The following is a 20,877-nucleotide window of genomic DNA, read 5'->3' as shown; positions in this document are numbered from 1 at the left end:
AGAGTATGAGCTTAGTTCTGGCAATGAAGAAAAAGAACGGTCAAAAAACCCTACATCATCCAAGTTAGGATCATAAAAGTTGGCTAAGACTACCCGTATGTTATAAGGTTTCCCCGAAACAATAATAAAACGACCATTAGGATCAGATATCTTATTATGAAGCTCAACAGGAACATTTTTGTTTATAAGAATTGAAACACCCCTTTCCTTGGCTTGAAAAGTTGAATGAAAATGTTGTCCTGCCCATCGTGCCATAAGATTAGAATTATCTGAGTAGCGATTATGTGTTCCTTGTAAAAAAAGAACTACCCCTGCTCTAAGCTGTTTAAGATGTGCGAACACCCTCCCCCTTTTAACCGGATGATTCAAACCCCTAACATTCCAGCTAACAAAGTTCAAGGGACTTACCATTGAACATAAAAAAAAGATAGCAGGCATTAAACCATATCTGAAACTTATATGTCAACTCCGGGACAAAAGTATAGAAGAAAATAACCAGGGTGAAATTACGTCCTATATAGTGCAAACATGCCAGAATTCCATATATAATATTAGCACTGGAGTTCCCACCCACACCCTCTAAACCTACACCAAGAAAGCTGCAAATATAAAGCAGCAAGCTCTCCCCTGGAAAAACTAACCCACTACTAAACTTGCAGTTAGGTAACATCTTAGTTATCTCCACTCCAACAGTTAATACAGTAATGAAAAAAACACCAAAATGCTTTAAGAATTGCAAACTAAAATTAACTTAATAAGAAAAAACAATAAATTCAAAGTTTATAAATCTTAAAATATGATAATTATCTAAAAAGAACTTTACCCCAACCTACCCACTAGAATTGATAAACAAAAAAAGATAATCTGTAAACCCAATTATACAGAAAAACAGCTTTAATATCCAAGTAAGTAATCCATCCGAACCATAAAAATAAGAAAAACATAAATAGCATCTTGAAACACAGGGGAAAAAAACAGCCAAAGGAAGATCCATTCAAAAGGATTTTTGATCCAAACCCGAAACTGAATTTAAAGGTACAGCATCAACTGCTGTTTAAAGTTAAAATAATCCAACCGGAGACAAAAAAAAAGTTCATTAACTTTTAAAGAACTAAAATTAAGAGAGATAGAAACTAATATTGAGAAAATGGAAAAAAAACACTTCAATAGGACAATGCAACATAATTAAGCCACTAATTAATTAAATGCGACATCAGCTTCATTTTAAATTTTTTTTTTAAAAATCTAGATTTGTAGAAAATGGAGACTGAAGTCTGAAAAAAAACAGGAAACAATTCAGAGAAGACATCACTTCATGAATCAACAACAATTTCTTAATGCCACACCAACTCTATTTTGAAATGAAATCTCCAAAGACCTTTGAAAGGTATCTAATTACATAATTTCACAATCAGCTCTATTTACGAAAAGGGAAAATGTCCATACTGAAAAATAGAAATCCATCATATCGAAATATATTGAATTAAATGGATAATAAAAAAGATAAAGATGAAGATTAGAATATTAGAAAAATATAATAAAGGAAATAACCATTATTTCAAAAAAATCGAAAAAGGCTGAAAAGACAAAAAATCATATCATATCTGAGGAACTCGAAGTAGCAGATAAGCCATCAATGAAGGTCTGCACCTCTGTAACCAAGTCGAAACATTTAAAATTGCTGTTCTCGAGCTTGATTCAGGCCGGACTGGGTAGGCAAGAGAAGGAGGAAATCCACGATTGTAAAAAACTTTCATTACTCCTCTGTATTCAGCACATTGACTCATAACTTGAGGTGCATAGTCCTCTACTAAATGGATAGCTTGACCTTTATATTGAAGCGTTTTACATCAGCGAGCTTCTTTAATTAGTAAGTCCTTGATTTGGTAACGATGGAGGCGAATTATCACTGAACGTGGTCTCTGGCCGTCCAGTGGGCGAGATGTAAAGATACAATGCGCTCGATCGATCTCTGGAGGACTGGAAAGTATTTCACTTCCAAAAATCTCACATAGAAAGTTTGAGAAAAACTCAACAGGAGATCTACTTTCAACAGCCTCCGGCAAACCAAGAATTCAAAGATTTTTGCGTCTACTCCTGCTTTCAAGATCCATAACTTTAAGAGTTAACTTGCAATTGTGCTCTTTTAGGGTAGGGTAATCTTTTTCCAGCTCTTTACAATGACAATCTAACTTCTCTGTAACTTCTTCAACACGTGATAAACGTTGAGCGTGATTCTCCAGGGTAGAGTTAAGTTTATCCAGTTTCAATTCCAACGAACCAAATTGGGAAAACATATCCTGTCGGGTTTGTTCTAACAGCGACACAATTTCACTCAAGGTGGCTCCCGATGAAAAATCTTTTTAGTAGTAATTCCAATTTAGTAGTCTTAGGTACACTCATTGTGCAGCCAGCAGATTTAATAGTGGGAGGAAGAGTAAGAAGTAAAATAGATAGATAGATATAGATAGACATACTTTATTGATCCCGAGGGAAACTGGGTTTCATTACAGTTGCACCAACCAAGAATAGAGTATAAATATAGCAATATATAACCATAAATAATTAAATAATAATATGTAAATTATGCCAGATGGAAATAAGTCCAGGACTAGCCTATTGGCTCAGGGTGTCTGGCCCTCCAAGGGAGGAGTTGTAAAGTTTGATGGCCACAGGCAGAAATGACTTCTTATGACGCTCAGTGCTGCATCTGGGTGGAATGAGTCTCTGGCTGAATGTACTCCTGTGCCCAACCAGTACATTATGTAGTGGATGGGAGACATTGACCAAGATGGCATGCAACTTGGACAGCATCCTCTTTTCAGACACCACCGTCAGAGAGTCCAGTTCCATCCCCACAACATCACTGGCACTGGCCTTACAAATGAGTTTGTTGATTCTGTTGGTGTCTGCTACCCTCAGCCTGCTGCCCCAGCACACAACAGCAAACATGATAGCACTGGCCACCACAGACTCGTAGAACATCCTCAGCATCGTCCGGAAGATGTTAAAGGACCTCAGTCTCCTCAGGAAATAGAGACGGCTCTGACCCTTCTTGTAGACAGCCTCAGTGTTCTTTGACCAGTCCAGTTTATTGTCAATTCGTATCCTCAGGTATTTATAATCCTCCACCATGTCCACCCTGACCCCCTGGATGGAAACAGGGGTCACCGGTGCCTTAGCTCTCCTCAGGTCCACCACCAGCTCCTTACCCTTTTACACATTAAACTGCAGATAATTCTGCTCACACCATGTCACAAAGTTTCCTACCGTAGCCCTGTACTCAGCCTCATCTCCCTTGCTGGTGCATCCAACTATGGCAGAGTCATCAGAAAACTTATGAAGATGGCAAGACTCTGTGCAGTAGTTGCATAAAAGAAAACAGAGCAGAGCAATAGTTTTTGCGACTTAAGCTATCGCCATCTTAACCGGAAGTCCCAAGATTTTTAAACTATCTGCTTTGACAGCACGGTAGAAGCACCTTCATCAGATGTTTTGCAATGACACAAGGTGACTCAGCCCCATCCTATCAAGGAAATTGGAGACGACCATTAAAGCTAGTGACGTCCCCATTCACTAAGTGCCTTTGCAGACTGTGTCGTTACATTTCTGCGAGTAGACAAGTGCTTCTGCCACTCTTTATTGCCTCAGGAGGTGCCAAAGCACATTTTGATGTGGCACAGTGGCACAGCAAGCAGAGCTGCTGCCTCACAATCCTGATGAGCTAGGTACTATTCTGACGTCTTGTACTAAATCAGCAGAGTTTGCACCTTCTCCTGGTTACCGCGCAGCTTTCCACTGGGTGCTCCAGTTTCCTCCCTCGTCCCAGAGCTGATGTGCTTAATTGGCCATTGTAAATTGTTCCTCGTTAACCTTAACTGCATTTTACAGGAGCACCATTGAGAGCATCCTGACAAGTTGCATCTCCATCTGGTCTGGAAGCAGACGAACATCGGACCGGAAGTCCCTACAAAGGACTGAGAGAACAGCTGAGAGGATCATAGGGGTCTCCCTACCATCCATCAGGGACATTTATCAGAAGTACTCCATACACAGGGCCCTTAGTATTATCAAGGATCCCACCCATCCATCCAGCATCCTCATTGACTTTCTACATCGGGCCGGAGACTGATGCATGAAAACAAGAACAGTCAGGATGGGAAACGGCTTCTTCCCCCAGGTCATTAGGCTTCAGAACTCCCGGCTGCATCTTATTCGAAGTGTCACTGGTTAATCTGTTCTGAACCTTACAATATTTAATATTAATGCACATTTGTTTGTTATTTACATGTGATTTTATCTGTAGATTTTACCCTTACCTTCATAAGTTATCGTGTGTTATGTGTGTTATGTGTACTACCTGGTTCGAAGAAACATTGTCTTGTTTCTATTTATGTTATGTGGTTATATATGATACATACATGTATATAGTTAAATGACAATAAATTTGACTTGACTATTATCAAGGGATGTGGTCAACTCTAGTGGGAGTTGTGGAGAGAATAAAACAGAATAATCCAAAGCAACACTCACAAGATGCTGGAACTCAGAGGCCAGGCAGCATCGATGGAAATGAGTAAACAGTCAACATTTCAGGCCAAGACCCTTCTTCAGGACTGAGAGGGAAGGGGCAAGATGCCAGAATAAAAGGTGGGGAGAGGTGAAGGAGGATGGCTAGAAAGTGATAGGTGAAGCCAAGTGGGTGGGAAAGGTCAAGGGCTGGAGAGGAAGGAATCTGATAGGAGAGGAGAGTGGACCGTGGGGTCAAGGGAGGGGAGAGGGGACCCAGAGGGAGGTGATAGGCAGGTGAGAAGAAATAAAAGGTCAGCATGGGAAATGGGGAGGGGGGCTGATTTTTATTCACCAGAAGGAGAAATCGATTTTCATGCCATCGGTTTGGAGGCTCCCCAGATGGAATATAAGATGTTGCTCTTTCACTCTGAGAGGAGACCATGGATGGGGACGTTGGAAAGGGAATGGGAATGGAATTAAAATGTTTGTCTACCTCCAGAGTAACAGTCATTTCATTCTCCTTTACACTTGTGTACTGAAGAATGTCACTAAACGATTGATCAATGAGCAGTACTCGCATACTCGTGTTCAGAAGAATGTCACTGAACAATCAATCAATGAGCAGTACTCGTGTTCAGAAGGTTGACAATGAACAATCATTCAAGTCACTACCAGGATCTGGGGACTGGATGAGAATGTGAGGAGGATAAAAAGAAGTTATTGTATGATTACTATAAATGAGTGATTGATGGTTGTGTGGATTCAGGGAGCTGAAGGGTCTGTTATATGCTGCAGACATTCTAACCATCCATTCTCTGCCCAGTTTATGTTTTGTCCACCTTATTCTGAGCTGCCTTCTGTTCTCCTGCTGCCTCTCCCAGATTGGCCACATGAAATTAATAGTCCCAGCAATGAGCCCTGAGAGGTTGGAATCAACCACACTGGTAAATGGCCAAAACACCGCCTCTAATGAGTACTTGTTGTTTCCCACCCTTCATTTCCTTATCCATTTTCGGCATTTGCCATAAATCTGCGCAGATCAGGTTAATTAGTAGCTTTCTATGTGAAATTTCGTCACAAGCTTTGTGCAAGGAAGGTGCACAGTCACTGTTCTTCCTGCAGTACGAGAGGGTAGTGGGTTTCTTGAAGGAATCAAGGAGCTGGTCAGGTAGAACCTGCCCCTTCTCAATCCAAGCGGACTTCTGTTTAATGTTATGTTGATAACGCATTCTGCTAACTGATGACTACAGTTGTGGCATAAATTACTAATAATGTATGACTGTAGTAATGGCATGTATGATCACGTATCCTGCTGTTCGCTGTAGATTAGGTCAATAATGTATGTTACTGTAAAAAAGACTGACCATGCATCCAATGCTAACTAGACAATGCTGGTAATGCCATTAAGTTGTTAACACTAATAAAGCATGCTACTGTTAACTAATTCAGATTGATTATTCTTAAAATGTTAATTAGATTAGTTTGATAATATGTCCCACTATTAACAAGGGTCTGCTAATTAATTATCCTGCTCTTAGCTAAGGAATTGTGAAGCTGTAATTCAGTTGTTAACTAGATTTGGTGATAAATTATCTTGCTGTTAAGTAGATTATGTTGATAATATGTCTTTTAACCAGGCTTCTAATAAATTCCTCTTAACCAAGTTATATCGATGATGCATCCTTCCATTCACTAGACAATGTCAATAAGTTATGCTGCTGTTAACTAGGTTATTTTTGAGCAATGGTGCTTACGCACATGGCACTGTTTTTCTTAAATAAGATTTGTTTCTTGTTTTAAACTGAGAGCAGCCAGGGTTCGTGAAGAGCTTAGACGTTACAATAACTTTATTTATGGAACACTTTTCAGACAGATGATGTAGTTCAAAGTGTTTCACAATGGGATAAAAGTACAAATATGAAAATGAAATAAAAATAAAAATAAACATGAAAATACAAGACAAAAAGATGTTAGTTAAAAGCAAAGTTAAATAAAAAGTAAGCTGGTATTGAAAAATGTCAACTGAGTCTGCATCCCTTATAGTTTTAGGTATTGAAGTCCACAGTTTAGGAGCATAGATCAAAACAGCTGACCTCCCAATTATCTTTTGAGGGAGATTGTTTAATTTTAAGAAAATGGCAGAAGAAGACCTGAGAATTTGAGCAGGATTATAAAACAAAAATGATTATGTGATGTACTCCAGTCCCAGACAATTAAAAGCTTTCAAAACAAGTAAGAGAATTTTAAAATGAATTCTTAAAAAAAAATACAGGAAGCCAAGCAGAGTAGCTAGTATGTGAAGATGCTGGTTTGAGTTTAAAGCCTACCAGTGGTGTTCTGAATGAGTTGAAGTTTGTCAGTAGATTGCTTTGCAAGGTCAGGAAAAAAGTGCATTGTAGTAATCTGGTCTATTCGATATGAAAGTGTGAATTAATTTCTCAGCATCAATATGTGACAGAAATGGATGTACCTTTGCAATATTTCTTCAGTGTAGAAGTGCTGTTCAGGTCACTTTATGTGGAATTTAAAATTCAAATAGGATAATACACAGACTAGCTACTTCTATTTTACAAGGGGAGCCAAGTTCCCAAGTTTATCAAGGAGTTTTATCTCTCTTGGTTTTGGGACCAACCAGAAGTATTTTAGTGTTAGCTTCATTTAGGAAATTATTGCTCATCCATTTGTTTATTGCAGCCATAGCAGAAGATGGGGTGTTATTATTGTCAGCCTCAACTGGGATATACAATTGTGTGTCATCTGCATTCCCGTTGTTAGCAGAAACAGTGCATTACAAACGTGATGAACAGAGTAAAATTAGCACAAATTGCACATAACTTATACATGTGCAGAAATAAACACTAATGTACATTGAGAGAGAGAGAGAGAGAGAAGTTTATGTTCTTTAATTATGTCTCCTAAGAGGAGCATGTATAGGAGAAGAGTAAGGGACCAAGACAGCTTCTTTGAGCAAAATCAAAAGATTCATTGTATCTCTTAGAAACTTGGCCTCCAAGTCACTCAAAAACAAATTTTTCTCGAAGGTATATGAACGAAACCAATTAAGGGCACTACCAGAGTTACCAACCATTGTTCTCAAGGCAATCTCAGATAATGCTGTAGTCAATTGTGTCAAAAACAGCACTTAGATCTAGAAGAATTAGAACTGAGACTCTATTGACATCAGTGCTGAGCCTAAGGATGCAGTCAATTTTGGTAAGGGCCATCTCCGTGCGGTGGTTTGCTCTAGAACCTGACTGAAACTTTTCTAGAATATTGTTCTCATTCAGAAAGTTGTTGAGTTGGTTGAAATAACTTTCTCAACAACCTTGCTCAGGAAGGGAAGATTCGATGCAGGCTTGCAGTTAGCTAGTACCTCACTATCAAGGTTTGGCTTTATTAAGTAGGGGTTTGACATCCAGTTCCAAGGTATGTATGAATACTTTTCCTAACAGAATTGAAAACACTATTTTAAAAAAAGTCCTTAAAACATGTGGTAGGGACAGGGTTGAGACAGCAAGTAGACAGTTTACTCTTTGTTACAATCTTATTGAGTTCTGAATTGGAAATACTTGTAAATGTTGACATACTTGCCATCTTTTTACAAGGTTCTCTGCAGAAGTTACCAGGATCAGTAGCTATACTCTCCCTAATGGAAATAATTTTGTTGATAAAAATGTTATGAATTCCTCACATTTTGACGCAGATGCCAAAGTGAAGACGTAGGTTGGGGCAGGGTTCAGCAGTCAGTTTAAAATTGAGAACAATATTCTTGAATCGCCACTGTTCTGTGTAATAATCTTGGAAAAACTGGCTTGACTTGCAGAGTTTATAGTAGTGTTAATGTAGTCTAGTTTTCTCTGAAAGTGTCTTGGTAGACTTCAACTCCAGTTTTCCTCCATTTTCTCTCAGCTTCTCTGTATGACCTCTTGAATTTGTGGCCTGAATTGTTTAACCATGGTGACATTTTATGAAGTGCTTTCTTTTTGGCCCTGATTGAGGCCACTGTGCTTAAAATATTTGTCAAGTTATTTTTAAAAGAATCAACCATTTCAGTTACTGAGCAGATGGGGTCACATGGGACAGATAAATTAGTCACCTCGGAGAACTTAAGTTGTGTTGCAGCATCAAGAAGTGTTTTTTTTTCTTAAACTGTAATTTATTTTGTGGTCTTGGTTCCAGGCCAGCGGGCATCAAAAAGTACACAAAAAATGATCAGAGAGTGGTACCAGGCAGAGACATTAATACTTTTTAACCCTTTTGTCATTGCCACATTAGATGTATTTCCAAGTTGATAGGTGGGCTCAGTGAAATCTGGGCTGCCTGGTAAACTTGTGAATTCGCAGCCATAGAGTTTGCAGTTTTCAGATTATTAATATGAACATTGCAGTCACCAGAGATGAGAATCCTTTCATCGTTCAGTACAACAGAGGATGAGAATTCGAAAAGAAAGCAGGCATTGGATTTAGGAGGTCATGAGTCGGGGAGCTCTGAGACAAGGCTGAAGACTTTGTGCTTCTGACTCGTGAAGCATGCCAAGTGACAAAGAGGGGAAGTGCTTGAAGCAGCAATGTTGTCATTTCTCCTGTTTCTTCAACGTGTTGTGGAAACATCCAATGTCTTCCTTCTCATGCACAGCAAGGGTTTGGGGAGAAAAAACAAATCTTCAGAAATGAAGTTTAAAAAAACATTGCAATGAAAACTCAACATTTTGGAGACAGCCAACTCTTTATTTAAGACAGCTGTCTGTCAATAGCCTTTCTATTGACATAGGAAGAACACGTTGGAGTTTTGCCACTTTGTCATACAGTCCTGTGCAAGACACTATAGGTCTCAGCCCGAAACATGGACTGTATTCTTTTCCATAGATGCTGCCTGGCCTGCTGAGTTCCTCCAGCATTGGGTGTATGTTGCTTGGATTTGCAGCATCTGCAGAACTTCTCTTGTTTGTGATACAACCCGCAGATTCATCTTCTTGCAGACAGCTACAAAACGAAGAAACAACTTAGAAATGTTTAAAGAAAAACCTCACACAAAAAGACCATCAGACATGCGAAAAAAAGAACAAATTGCACAAACAGCAAGAATCAAATAACACACAGAGCATTAAACATCAAACCGTGTAGTTCCCAAAAATGAATCCACAGCCACAAGCCACTGAGGCGAGTACAGCCAGTCCAGGAACTGGTCTGCCTGGCAGATCTGTAGTTGTCACTTCTTGCCCCAATTCCCACTGCTTGTCCTGCTTTCCCCCAACCTCCACTGGGCCTGAAGTCATCCCCATTCTCACCCCAACTCTCCTCACATGCCCCATTCTCTTCGTTAGCTGCTTGGTGACCAAGAATACTGTATCAGTCTGGGAGGATCCAGCAGTTTGGGACTCCAAGATCTTTCAGCTTGCCTTCTGTTCCGTAAGCCACGGACTCCCCTCAGCCTTGTTGGATCTGGAAATACTTTGATCTAATAGGTTGTTCGGGTGTCAAGAATGAGGTGTAAAGCTTGTATTTATTGTTATTTTATTAAGTGTTCAAAACAAAGGAATGGTAACTAATATGCTCTATCATGGGCAACAGAGAACGAACAAGAACAAAGAAGTCATGGGCACCTTATACTAAAAACTGGCTCAGAGTAGACATAAAATAGACGTTCTATTGATAAGAAATAACCTATGAAACAGGTTCAGTGCCATGACACAGGCTGCAAAGAAACTTCTAGGATAGGGGTTCCATGAACTAAGATGAGAATAATTTACGGCTTTATTTTCGCTAACCTCTAACTGAAATTTAGCATTTCCTTCAATTATGAAAGTCGGCAACAAACAACAAGTGGTATTACTGTGCCTTTATCACTGATAGAAATTTTCGTATCACATTACAGTTGTTACAAGTATCTCAAATTATTGATTACGGCACGCTCATCACTACTTTGAAATTACGATAGTTATTAGACCTGCCGCCAGATCGAACGTGATCGCAATCTTCCTGTCTGCAGACGCTTGTGCAACGTAGCTGGCCTTGCAATTGGATATCAACGTGACATGCATGTTGCTTTGTCAAAGACCACCCCACAGTTTAATGTTCTATATCAAGCTAAGCAACAACAGCTTCACACCAATAGGACTTTAAAAAATAAATTTTAATTTTAACTTGCCTATATTTTAAACATATAGTCTTGTTTTTAAGGCATTAATAAAGCAGCATATATCTCAATATAATTGTTTCTTTTGTAATCCTATGTATTTTATTTTATATATTTAAATACATTATTCTGAGAAGGGGTCCATAGGCTTCACCAAACTGACAAAAGGATTTGTGACATAAAAAAGATTAAGAACCCTTGCTCTAGAAAACTACAGAATTAACTATACAGTACTAGAATTACCGAAGGTTCACTGAACAATTACACAAAAACAGCTGATTACATTAAAATTTAAGCAAGAATAAATAAAGTTAACTACAATAAAAAGAACAATTTAGACTCTAATCCATCAGTATCCTAACCTCAGCCTCACCCCCTAACAGGTAGATGTCATGACCAATTAAAACAGGCAGGAACAAAACAACACACGCGAAATGTTGGAAGAACTCAGCAGGTCAGGTAGCTTCTATAGCAGACATCCCACCTCTCCCGGGAGTTCCAGGAGTTTCCCCGCATATCGATAGCGGCTCCCTGACGCCCGCAAATTATATACAATATCCCGGAAATTGATTTTTTTGGAGAGGGAGAGGGAAAAAAAAGAAAGAAAGAAAATGAATGAATCCTGCTTGATCTCTCTTTGTGCTAATTAGACCTATCAGTTTTCTCCATGAGTGGGCTTTATAGTTGACCTCTCTCTCTCTTACATATTCCATCAGTTCAGTTACTGCCATCTGTAATGACACTGAAATCATCCGGACAACTGTCGGTGATGAAGTACAAAAGCCTGGTGAAGAAATTCCCAAGGCTGGCGGTGACAACCTGACTACACGAGGCTGTCCTATACGGGCGGGGCGCATTGGCGTCTTAAAGGGGATTAGAGCAGGGTTTAAATTGGAGCGGAATTCCAAAATCGTCCGCTAAGACATCTTTAAAAGCGCACTCGCAGCAAGCAAATTCTTCGGGTTTTTTTTCCTGAAACACTTCCACTTACAGTTACATCGAAGCCCACGATGGGCTGGGTTTAAGCGCAGCCGTTTTCAGAAGATAAATGGATTTTAATAAATACCCGGCCCCCACCGAGGTCTCATCATTAGGACAGCAAACTGTTTACCTGTGCTACGCACTTTATATGCATTTTGAATTACACTTTATTAATTATTATGGTAATATATTGTTTTATGTGGTGTGTATGATATATGTATTGTGGCTACACCGTGGTCCGGACAGAGGTTGTTTCATTTGTGGACAATCAGCCAGACGACAATCAACTTGAACTTGAAGATACAGAACTTCTAAATCACTCATTTAAAATCCCCCATTTCGATGTAAGAAAGTAAGTTCTGATCCCAGCTATTGCAGGCTGTGTGTGTGTGTGTGTGTGTGTGTGTGTGTGTGTATATGTGTGTGTGTGTGACTACGGACGTATATGTAATCGGACATTGTCCGAATGGACGTAAAGCGGCGCACACCTGTAATAACAATACACCTTATGCTTTTATTTCTTTTAGGGACCACAACATATCAGGGAGGCTAAGCACAGAGAAGGCTGCTTCAGTATTTCACAGTTCTTTTCAGCAGAAAACCAAAGTCTGACAGAGAAAGTCACTGGAGCTGAGGTGTACTTTACATCTTTCATCGTTGAGTATAACCTGCCATTCCAGGTGTGTAAGCACACAGGCAAGCTATTCAGGAAAATGTTTCCTGATTCAGAAATAGCAAAAAACTATGCCTGCCATCAACCAAGGCAGCAGCTATTGTGAACATGGCACATTACGACAGAATTCAGAAGTCAGCTGTCTCACAAAACACTTGTGAATCTGACGTCTTGCAAAATTAACAAATTTGTTGATACAGACTGCTATGAGGTTGAGACTTTCAGTTGAGACCTCCCTGAAATGAGTTTTTGCAGGGTGGGATGTCTGCTATGGATACAAATAAACAGTCGACGTTTTGGGCTGAGACCTTTCTTCAGGACTGCAAAGGAAGGGGGCAAGATGCCAGAATAAACACAATGTGACAGACAGGTTGCAGTGTGTGTAGTTTAATGCTAGGGGTATTATGGGTAAGGGTGAGAGCATGGAACAGGACATGGAACTATGATGTTGTGACTTGTTTGATAGAGGGACACAACCACCTTCTCTCTATCCACTGCAAAAGGGAAGATATCCCAGTGGCTACTCATTTCAAATCAACTTCCCATTCCCACCCTGACAAGTCTGTCCATGACTTCCACCTCCACGATGGGGTCAAACTCAGGCTGGAAGTGCAATATCTCAAGTTCAGTCTAGGTAGCCTCCCATCTGATGGCACGAACATCAAAGTCTCTAACTTCCAGTAATTTCTTCTTCCCCCCCACCTCTCTTTTTCCATTCCTCATTCTGGTACCCCTTCTCCTCACCTGCCTATCACCTTCCTCTAGTTCCTCTCCTCTTTCCCTTTCTTCCATGGGCCACTGTCTTTTCCAATTAGATTCCTTCTTCTTCAGTCCTTTACCTCTTCCACCAATCCCCTCCCAGCTTCTTACTTTATACCCTTCCCCCACCTTCCCCCTCACCTGGTCTCACTTGTCACATGCCAGCTTGTCTTTCCTTCTCTCCCCAGCTCCTTATTCTGCCTTCTAAACCCTTCCTGCCTTCCTATCCAGTCCTAATGAAAAATCCTAGCTGGAAATGTCGACTGTTTACTCCCCTCCATAGATGCTGCCTAACCTGTTGAGCTAGCATTTTCTGCGTGTTGCTTGATATTCCTTAGTTTTGATGTTTTAGAAAAGATATAGTATGAGGTAAAGCAGTGTTGGGGTGGGTGGGGGGGTTGCACTATAAATCAGGGACAATATCACAGCTGCACTCAGAGGGCACATAACAGAGAAGTATTCCCTCTAAGTTGAGTGGGTGCGTGGCCACACAGTAACTGAAATACTCCCACGCATGTAGCCTTTGTTGCCGCACAGCTGTAATTTTCTTTTATATAATGTTAATAAAATTTTGAAATCTATGTTAATATAATTGTGAAATACCATGTAATTAATTATGTGTTAATGAATATAATCCATAATTTTTCTCAATAATACACATACCACAACCCTTACCACAACATTTTAAAACTTCTGCGTACTTACATTGTCAATGTTTCAAGTTCCAGCAGTGTTACAGAGTATTCAAAGTATCCTTATTACAAAAAAAAACTAAGTATTATTTAACTTTCAGGCAGTGTAAAAATTTTGCTGCTCAGAGTAATAGTTGGTCAACTATGCAGCTTTTGGGAGGAACATTGTAACAGACGGTTTATCCACTGAGTCAGTGGAGGTACAACTAAAATTAAGAAAGGTGCCAGCCAGGACTTTTAACTCTGTTTCATGCACTTTAGGAACTTATTATTAGTGTTATTCCTGATTGCACCCAGAATTGAAAAACAACAAGGCTTAAGTTTGTATCTCTTTGTGCAAGACTCAGCTTGTGTAGCTGTTGGGATCCAATTGTACAAACTTTGCATTAACACTGAATCGTTTTCTCTTCAGTGAATCAAGTGCCTTGAGTAGTTCCTAAAGAAGGAAGCCGCCTGCCAGATATGGCCTCCAGCCTGTCTGATGCTTTTGTCACTGTACAGAAAATCTATTACCCATCGCTGTGCGCCATTGGAATCCCAGGTAAGTCCTGTTGTTTGGCACCGAGCAAAGCATCACAAAAGTCAAGACAAGACAAGCGATTCAGGCAAATTAAGGGCGAGAGAGTTAGAAGTAGGCCTTCCCTATGGATTATAAGTAACTAAACTAGGAACTTGGAGACACAAGGTAGCAAATAGTCTGCTGGAGGAACTGGGTGGGTTGAGTTCCATCTGTGGGGAGGAAGGAACCGTTGACATTTCAGGTCAAAACCATGCATCAGGACAAACTATCAACCTCTTTGTTATGAATTTTGTTACAGATAAAATATCCCATCCTAAATCATTAACTTGTCTAAAGCAACATCTGCGGCAGCTTGGCTCTGCAATGTTTGCAGGTCCTACTGGGTCTGAGTACGGTTCACCTTGGAAGAGTGGCAGTACACTTTCATCAAAATGACATCAGGTTCAAAAGGTCGGGTTGAGTTTGAATCCCCTTGAGTTATAAAGAAAGTATTCTTTGATTTCTTTGAACGGGTTCCATGGTTGTCTTTGTTTTGTGGCTGTCTGTGGGGAGACGAATCTCAGGGTTGTATACTGCAATACATACTTTAGTGGATGGTTGGTTGTCTCTCGGGGTCCGAGGAAGACTACATTGTGCAGGATGACAGTGAGCTTGGCATCAACTTGGCACGGACGGAGAGCACGCTCGGAAGCGGTCCGTCACTGGATCAAACTCGGGAACCTCCGTTCTCGAGCCCGGTGCTGATCACACTGCGTCACAAGCTGACCTTTCTTAACACAATGTAACCAGCGTGTGAAAGATATTGAAGTGGAAAAGCCCTGCGCAGAGACGATCCCACTCTCTCAGCCTCAGAAGTCAAGATCCAGTGGCAGAAAGAATCGTTACGTCTGGCAACTTCCTTGGCTGCATTGGATGGCTGCGTCTTCTTAAGTGCTGTGCCGTGCCCTACGCACTCCACAATGCGCTGCTGCAATGTTTTCTCAGCCGTTGAACCCCTGGGGTTTCCTCCGCCTGATCCACCGTAGCAGTCTTCGCATGCTGGGATGAGCAAATTCCTATCGTACCAAGGGTTTCAGACCCGTCGGCTACCTCACCTGGTTTAGCTGGCCTGTCGAAGCCGTTGCCCGGGGTGTGGCCGCTGTCGCATGCAAACAGCTACAAGGAGCCACAGGTGAGAGCAGGGCGTTGGTGGGGACCAACAGATGATGAGCCACTCCAAAGAGTGCGACAAGCCCCCCATCTAGAGGTGCTACCCCTCCCATGCACCCCACATACTTTAGTATTAAACGTATTTTGACTATTTGAAACTTTGAAAGTAGTAGGGACTGAGAACAATTTCCTGTGGTGGGGTGCGCAAAGAGAGATGGAACTAGAACTAAAACTTGATTAATGCCCATGATGCAAAATGAGGACATTCAACCCAATAGGTCCATGCTGACCCATAGCAGACTAATCCCATCAGACCCAATTCTTCCGTCTGACCCATTCCTACTTTCTCGGTGGCCCTTTGAGTTATTCTCTTGCACATGACCACCAATTCCCTTGGAATTCTTTTGCCACTTACTTATACTGAGGGGCAATATACAGTGACCAATTAACCCATCCACATGTCTTTGGGACATGGAAGGAAACGAGAAATGCAGGGGAAACCCTGAGAGTTGCAGGGGAAACATGTAAACTCCACATAGATTACACCGAAGGTGGGGAAGTATCATTTCTCACGTCAGTGAGTGTAAAATCATCAATTGTTTTCTGAAGGGCTGTAGAAATTTCCGAGGCTGTAATGGATGGATATTAGGTGAGAGTGTTAGACGATGTAGATCAAAGATGGATGGATGTTCTTGAGCAGTCAAATCTGAGACGGAAAATTAATAGGTGTCAATATCACCAACAGCTTCTCCTTCCAGCCACATGGATGCTGTGGCTGAGAAACATAGCAGTGTCTCTACTTCCTCAGAACACTAAGGAAATTCAGCATGTCCCCAATGAATCTTTACCAATGTTTATAGGTGCACCCACATCAACAATTGGGAAACCAATGCCAAGGACAGGAATCTATGGCAAGCCATCATCCGAGAAGGAACAGCAACTTTCGAAGCCAACAGGTGTGCAGAATTAGAAGAAAAGAGAAGAAAATAGAAAAAGAGGCAGCAACAACCAAAGCCCGATCTGCCATCTGGAACTACCTGTCCTGAATGCGGAAGAACTTTCAAAGCCAAGATTGGACTCATAAGCCACTTGAGAGCCCACAAGTAGATCAACAGAATGAAGACCATCATCCTCAACCTCGAGGGATAGCCACGACGATGACGAGATGCACCATAGAAAACATCTGATCCAGATGCATCACACCCTTGATATAGCAGCTGCTCTGCCCAAGACTGCAAGAAACTGCTGAGAGTCCTGAAAGCAACCCAGCCCATTACACAGGCTCTAACTCTGTTTGCACATCTCATTGTCTTGGGAAGGCAATTTAATTATGGACATTGGTCATTCTGTCCTCTCCAAACGGGCAGAAGATACAAAAACTTGAAAGTATACACCATCAGACTGAAGGACAACTTCTACCCTGCTGTTATCGGACTCTCGTACGCTAAAAGATAAACCCTTGAACTCTGATCAGCCGATCTACCTTGTTGTGGTGCATGCACTTAGTTTGCCAATGTGCGCTATACTTTCTCTGGAACTGCAACTCAATATTCCGCATTTTCTTTTTACTACAGCAGTCTACAGTGGATTCCGGTTCATTGAGCCAGCAGTTAATCGGGCAAGCTACTTACTTGGAACAACTCTTAAGGAACAAAAACAAATTGAAAAAATAACCGGATTCCCTTCATGTATTTGGGACAGCATGCCGCTTAATTGGGGCAGGAGACTGGTGATGAATAGTTTCTAACTAGCATCAGTAACGTACACTTGTGTGGCTGTTAGGCACTGCACCATACTTAGAGTGAACAGTTTTTAATTGGTGTCAGTTGTGCATGCTTGTGTTCAAAGCAGTGATTCTTTTCAGATAGTTGGTGAGAAGAAAGCAGTAAGACAATTCTGAACTGTTTAGCTCACCACGGTTCAACTATTCAGGCATAGAGATGCCAGAAATGTCCAGAAGTGCTTCAACAAGTTTGGAACTACAAAGAATTTGAAGGTATCGACAATCATCTTGAATACTACAATGAAAATGAAGATTTTGAGGAAGCAATCATTGAAGATTGTATGAAGGCAGTCCATTATCTGCACTAGATGTCTGTGCTGATTTTGGTTATTTGGTGGTTGTCCGTTGACAGGAAAACCTGTGTGGGAGAGTTTTTAAAGTGGAAAAGCCATTGGGCTGGGGCAGTTCCACTCTCTTGACACTCAGAAGTCTGTGTGCAGTGGTACGAGTAGTCATCACAATAGGGATATTCCTTCGTTGCTGTGGATGACCATGACTTCTGCTGTGCCTTGTCTTGCCCTTCACTCTCCACAGAGTGTAGCAGAACCACATACCACATTCTTGGCTGTTGGATCTCACTGGGAGGGGGGGAGAGGGGAAGAGAGAGAGAGAGAGAGAGAGAGAGAGAGAGAGAGAGAGAGAGAGAGAGAGAATGAGAGAGAATGAGAGAATGAATGAATCCTGATTGGTCTCCCTTTGTGCTAAGTAGACCTATCAGTTTTCTCTGTGGGTGGGCTTTACAGTCGACCTCTCTCTCTTTTTCATTGTACATCAGTTCCGTTTAGTGTCCTGCAGCGCCATGGCAGAGTGTTCCAAAAAAAGAAAATATAAAACGTACGTCACCCCAGACCACACCAAAGTATACCCCTGACTAATAGGGGTCAAAAATAATGACAGTGTTGCTTGCTGCACTGTTTGCAACAGTGACTTTTCTATTGCCCATGGTGTGTTAAATGACTGAAAAAGACATGTTGAGGTGAGTTTAACAGGTATCATTCCCTCTTGGAAGCTGTCGGGACAGAAGACAGAGCCAGTCTGAGAGGCGGACGGGTCTGCGAGTCAACAATTGGCACTGAGGCAAAGTCGAGGAGACAGATATCAGACAGAGCTGTGGTAGTAGGGGACTCCATAGTGAGAGGTACAGAAAGCGGTTTCTGTGGCAACAGGCGAGATTTAAGGATGGTGTGTTGCCTCCCTGGTGCCGGGATCCAGGACGTCACAGACCGATTGCAGGGAACCCTCAAGAGTGAAGGTGAACATCCAGAAGTGGTGGTGCACGTCGGCACAAATGATGTGGGGAGGAAGAGGAAAGACATTCTACAGTGTGACTTCAGAGAATCCGGTTTGCTTCCAGTTCCTCGTGCTGGAGTGGTCAAGAACAGGGAGATAATGGATCTGAATGTGTGGCTGAGGAACTGGTGCAGGAAGCAAGGATTTACATTCTTGGACCGCTGGGGTATGTTTCGGGGTAAGGATGAATTGTACAAAAGGGACGGGTTGCACCTTAATAAGCGGGGCACCAGCATTCTGGCAGGCAGGTTTACCTCTGCAACATGGGTGTGTTTAAAGTAAGTAGTGGGGGGTGGGGGTGGGAACGAACTGGAAACATAAGGATGGAGATAAAGGGAAAGTGAGAATAAGAAAAGTTAAGAAAGACAGCAGAATCAGCAGAGCAGAAAGCTCAAGAAGGGATCGTACAGTATGGCCAAGTGAAATAGGAATTGATATGGGAGCTGAGGGGAGTAATGAATTAAAAGTATTGTATATGGATGCACAGAGTATAAGAAATAAAGTGGATGAGCTTGAGGCAAAGTTGGAAATTGGTAAGTATGATGTTGTGGGAATAACAGAGACATGGCTTCAAGTGGACAGGGCCTGGGATGTGAATATCCAAGGGTATACGTCCTATCGAAAGGACAGACTGATGGGCAGAGGGGGTGGGGTGGCTCTGTTGGTGAGGAATGATGTTCAGTCACTTGCGAGGGGGGACATAGAATCAGGAGATGTAGAGTCAGTATGGATAGAACTGAGAAATTCTAAGGGTAGAAAGACCCTAATGGGAGTTATCTACAGGCCCCCAAACAGTAGTCTGGATGTAGGGTGTAAGTTGAATCAAGAGTTAAAATTGGCATGTCGCAAAGGTAATGCTACAGTTGTTATGGGGGATTTCAACATGCAGGTAGACTGGAGGAATCAGGCTGGTACTGGACCCCAAGAAAGGGAGTTTGTGGAGTCCCTCCGAGATGGATTCTTAGAACAGCTTGTACTGGAGCCTACCAGAGAGAGCACAATTCTAGATTTAGTGTTGTGCAATGAACCGGATTTGATCAGGGACCTCAAGGTAAAGGAGCCATTAGGAGGTAGTGACCATAATATGATAAGTTTTAATCTACAATTTGAGAGGGAGAAGGGAAACTCGGAAGTGTCGGTATTACAGTTGAACAAAGGGAACTATGGTGCTATGAGGGAGGAGCTGGCCAGAGTTCAATGGAACAATACCCTAGCAGGGATGACAGTGGAACAGCAATGGCAAGTGTTTCTGGGAATAATGCGGAAGGTGCAGGATCAGTTCATTCCAAAGAGGAAGAAAGATCCTAAGGGGAGTAAGGGGAGGCCATGGCTGACAAGGGAAGTAATGGACAGTATAAAAATAAAAGAGAAAAAGTATAACATAGCAAAGACGAGTGGGAAGCCGGAGGATTGGGGAACTTTTAAAGAGCAACAGAAGGTAACTAAAAAGGCAATACACGGAGAAAAAATGAGGTACGAAGGTAAACTAGCCAAGAATATAAAGGAAGATAGTAAAAGATTCTTTAGGTATGTGAAAAGGGAAAAAACAGTTAAGACCAAAATTGGGCTCTTGAAGACAGAAGCGGGTGAATTTATTATGGGGAACAAGGAAATGGCAGATGAGTTGAACAGGTACTTTGGATCTGTCTTCAGTAGGGAAGACACAAACAATCTCCCAGACGTAATAGTGGCCAAAGGACCTAGGGTAATGGATAAATTGAAGGAAATTTATATTAGGCAGGAAATGGTGTTGGATAGGCTGTTGGGTCTGAAGGCTGATACGCCCCCGGGACCTGATGGTCTGCATCCCAGGGTACTTAAGGAGGTGGCTTTAGAAATCGTGGATGCATTGGTAATCATTTTCCAATGTTCTATAGATTCAGGATCAGTTCCTGTGGATTGGAGGGTGGCTAATGTTGTCCCTCTCTTCAAGAAGGGAGGAAGAGAGAAAACAGGGAATTATAGACTGGTTAGCCTGACATCGGTGGTGGGAAAGATGCTGTAGTCAATTATAAAAGATGAAATTGCGACACATCTGGATAGTAGTAACAGGATTGGTCCGAGTCAGCATGGATTTACGAAGGGGAAATCGTGCTTGACTAATCTTCTGGAATTTTTTGAGGATGTAACTATGAAAATGGACAAGGGAGAGCCAGTAGATGTGGTGTACCTGGACTTTCAGAAAGCCTTTGATAAAGTCCCACGTAGGAGATTAGTGGGCAAAATTAGGGCACATGGTATTGGGGGCAGAGTACTGACATGGATTGAAAATTGGCTGGCTGACAGAAAACAAAGAGTAGCAATTAACAGGTCCCTTTCGGAATGGCAGGCGGTGACCAGTGGGGTACCGCAGGGTTCAGTGCTGGGACCGCAGCTGTTTACA

At 41.6% G+C, this 20,877-nt stretch overlaps 1 protein-coding gene across 3 annotated transcripts in view; it reads left to right on the top strand.

Moving 5' to 3' along the window:
* Positions 1-20,877, top strand: part of LOC140190140 (probable G-protein coupled receptor 139) — an 82,783-nt gene that overhangs the window by 38,207 nt on the left and 23,699 nt on the right. Inside the window, exons 2-4 of one of the 3 annotated variants that reach the window (XM_072246660.1) lie at positions 1,250-1,387; positions 12,156-12,308; positions 14,165-14,293. In XM_072246660.1, the coding sequence (XP_072102761.1) occupies positions 14,215-14,293 (79 nt within the window). In that variant the 5' untranslated portion in view covers positions 1,250-1,387; positions 12,156-12,308; positions 14,165-14,214. The remainder of the gene's footprint in view (positions 1-1,249; positions 1,388-12,155; positions 12,309-14,164; positions 14,294-20,877) is intronic. The other 2 variants (XM_072246653.1, XM_072246668.1) reach the window with 2 other exon arrangements.

This window comes from Mobula birostris, chromosome 2 (genome assembly GCF_030028105.1).
Source record: "Mobula birostris isolate sMobBir1 chromosome 2, sMobBir1.hap1, whole genome shotgun sequence".
Classification (NCBI taxonomy): Eukaryota; Metazoa; Chordata; class Chondrichthyes; order Myliobatiformes; family Myliobatidae; genus Mobula; species Mobula birostris.
The sequence above is the reverse complement of the archived record's forward strand: the minus strand, read 5'-3'. Positions and strand labels throughout refer to the sequence as shown.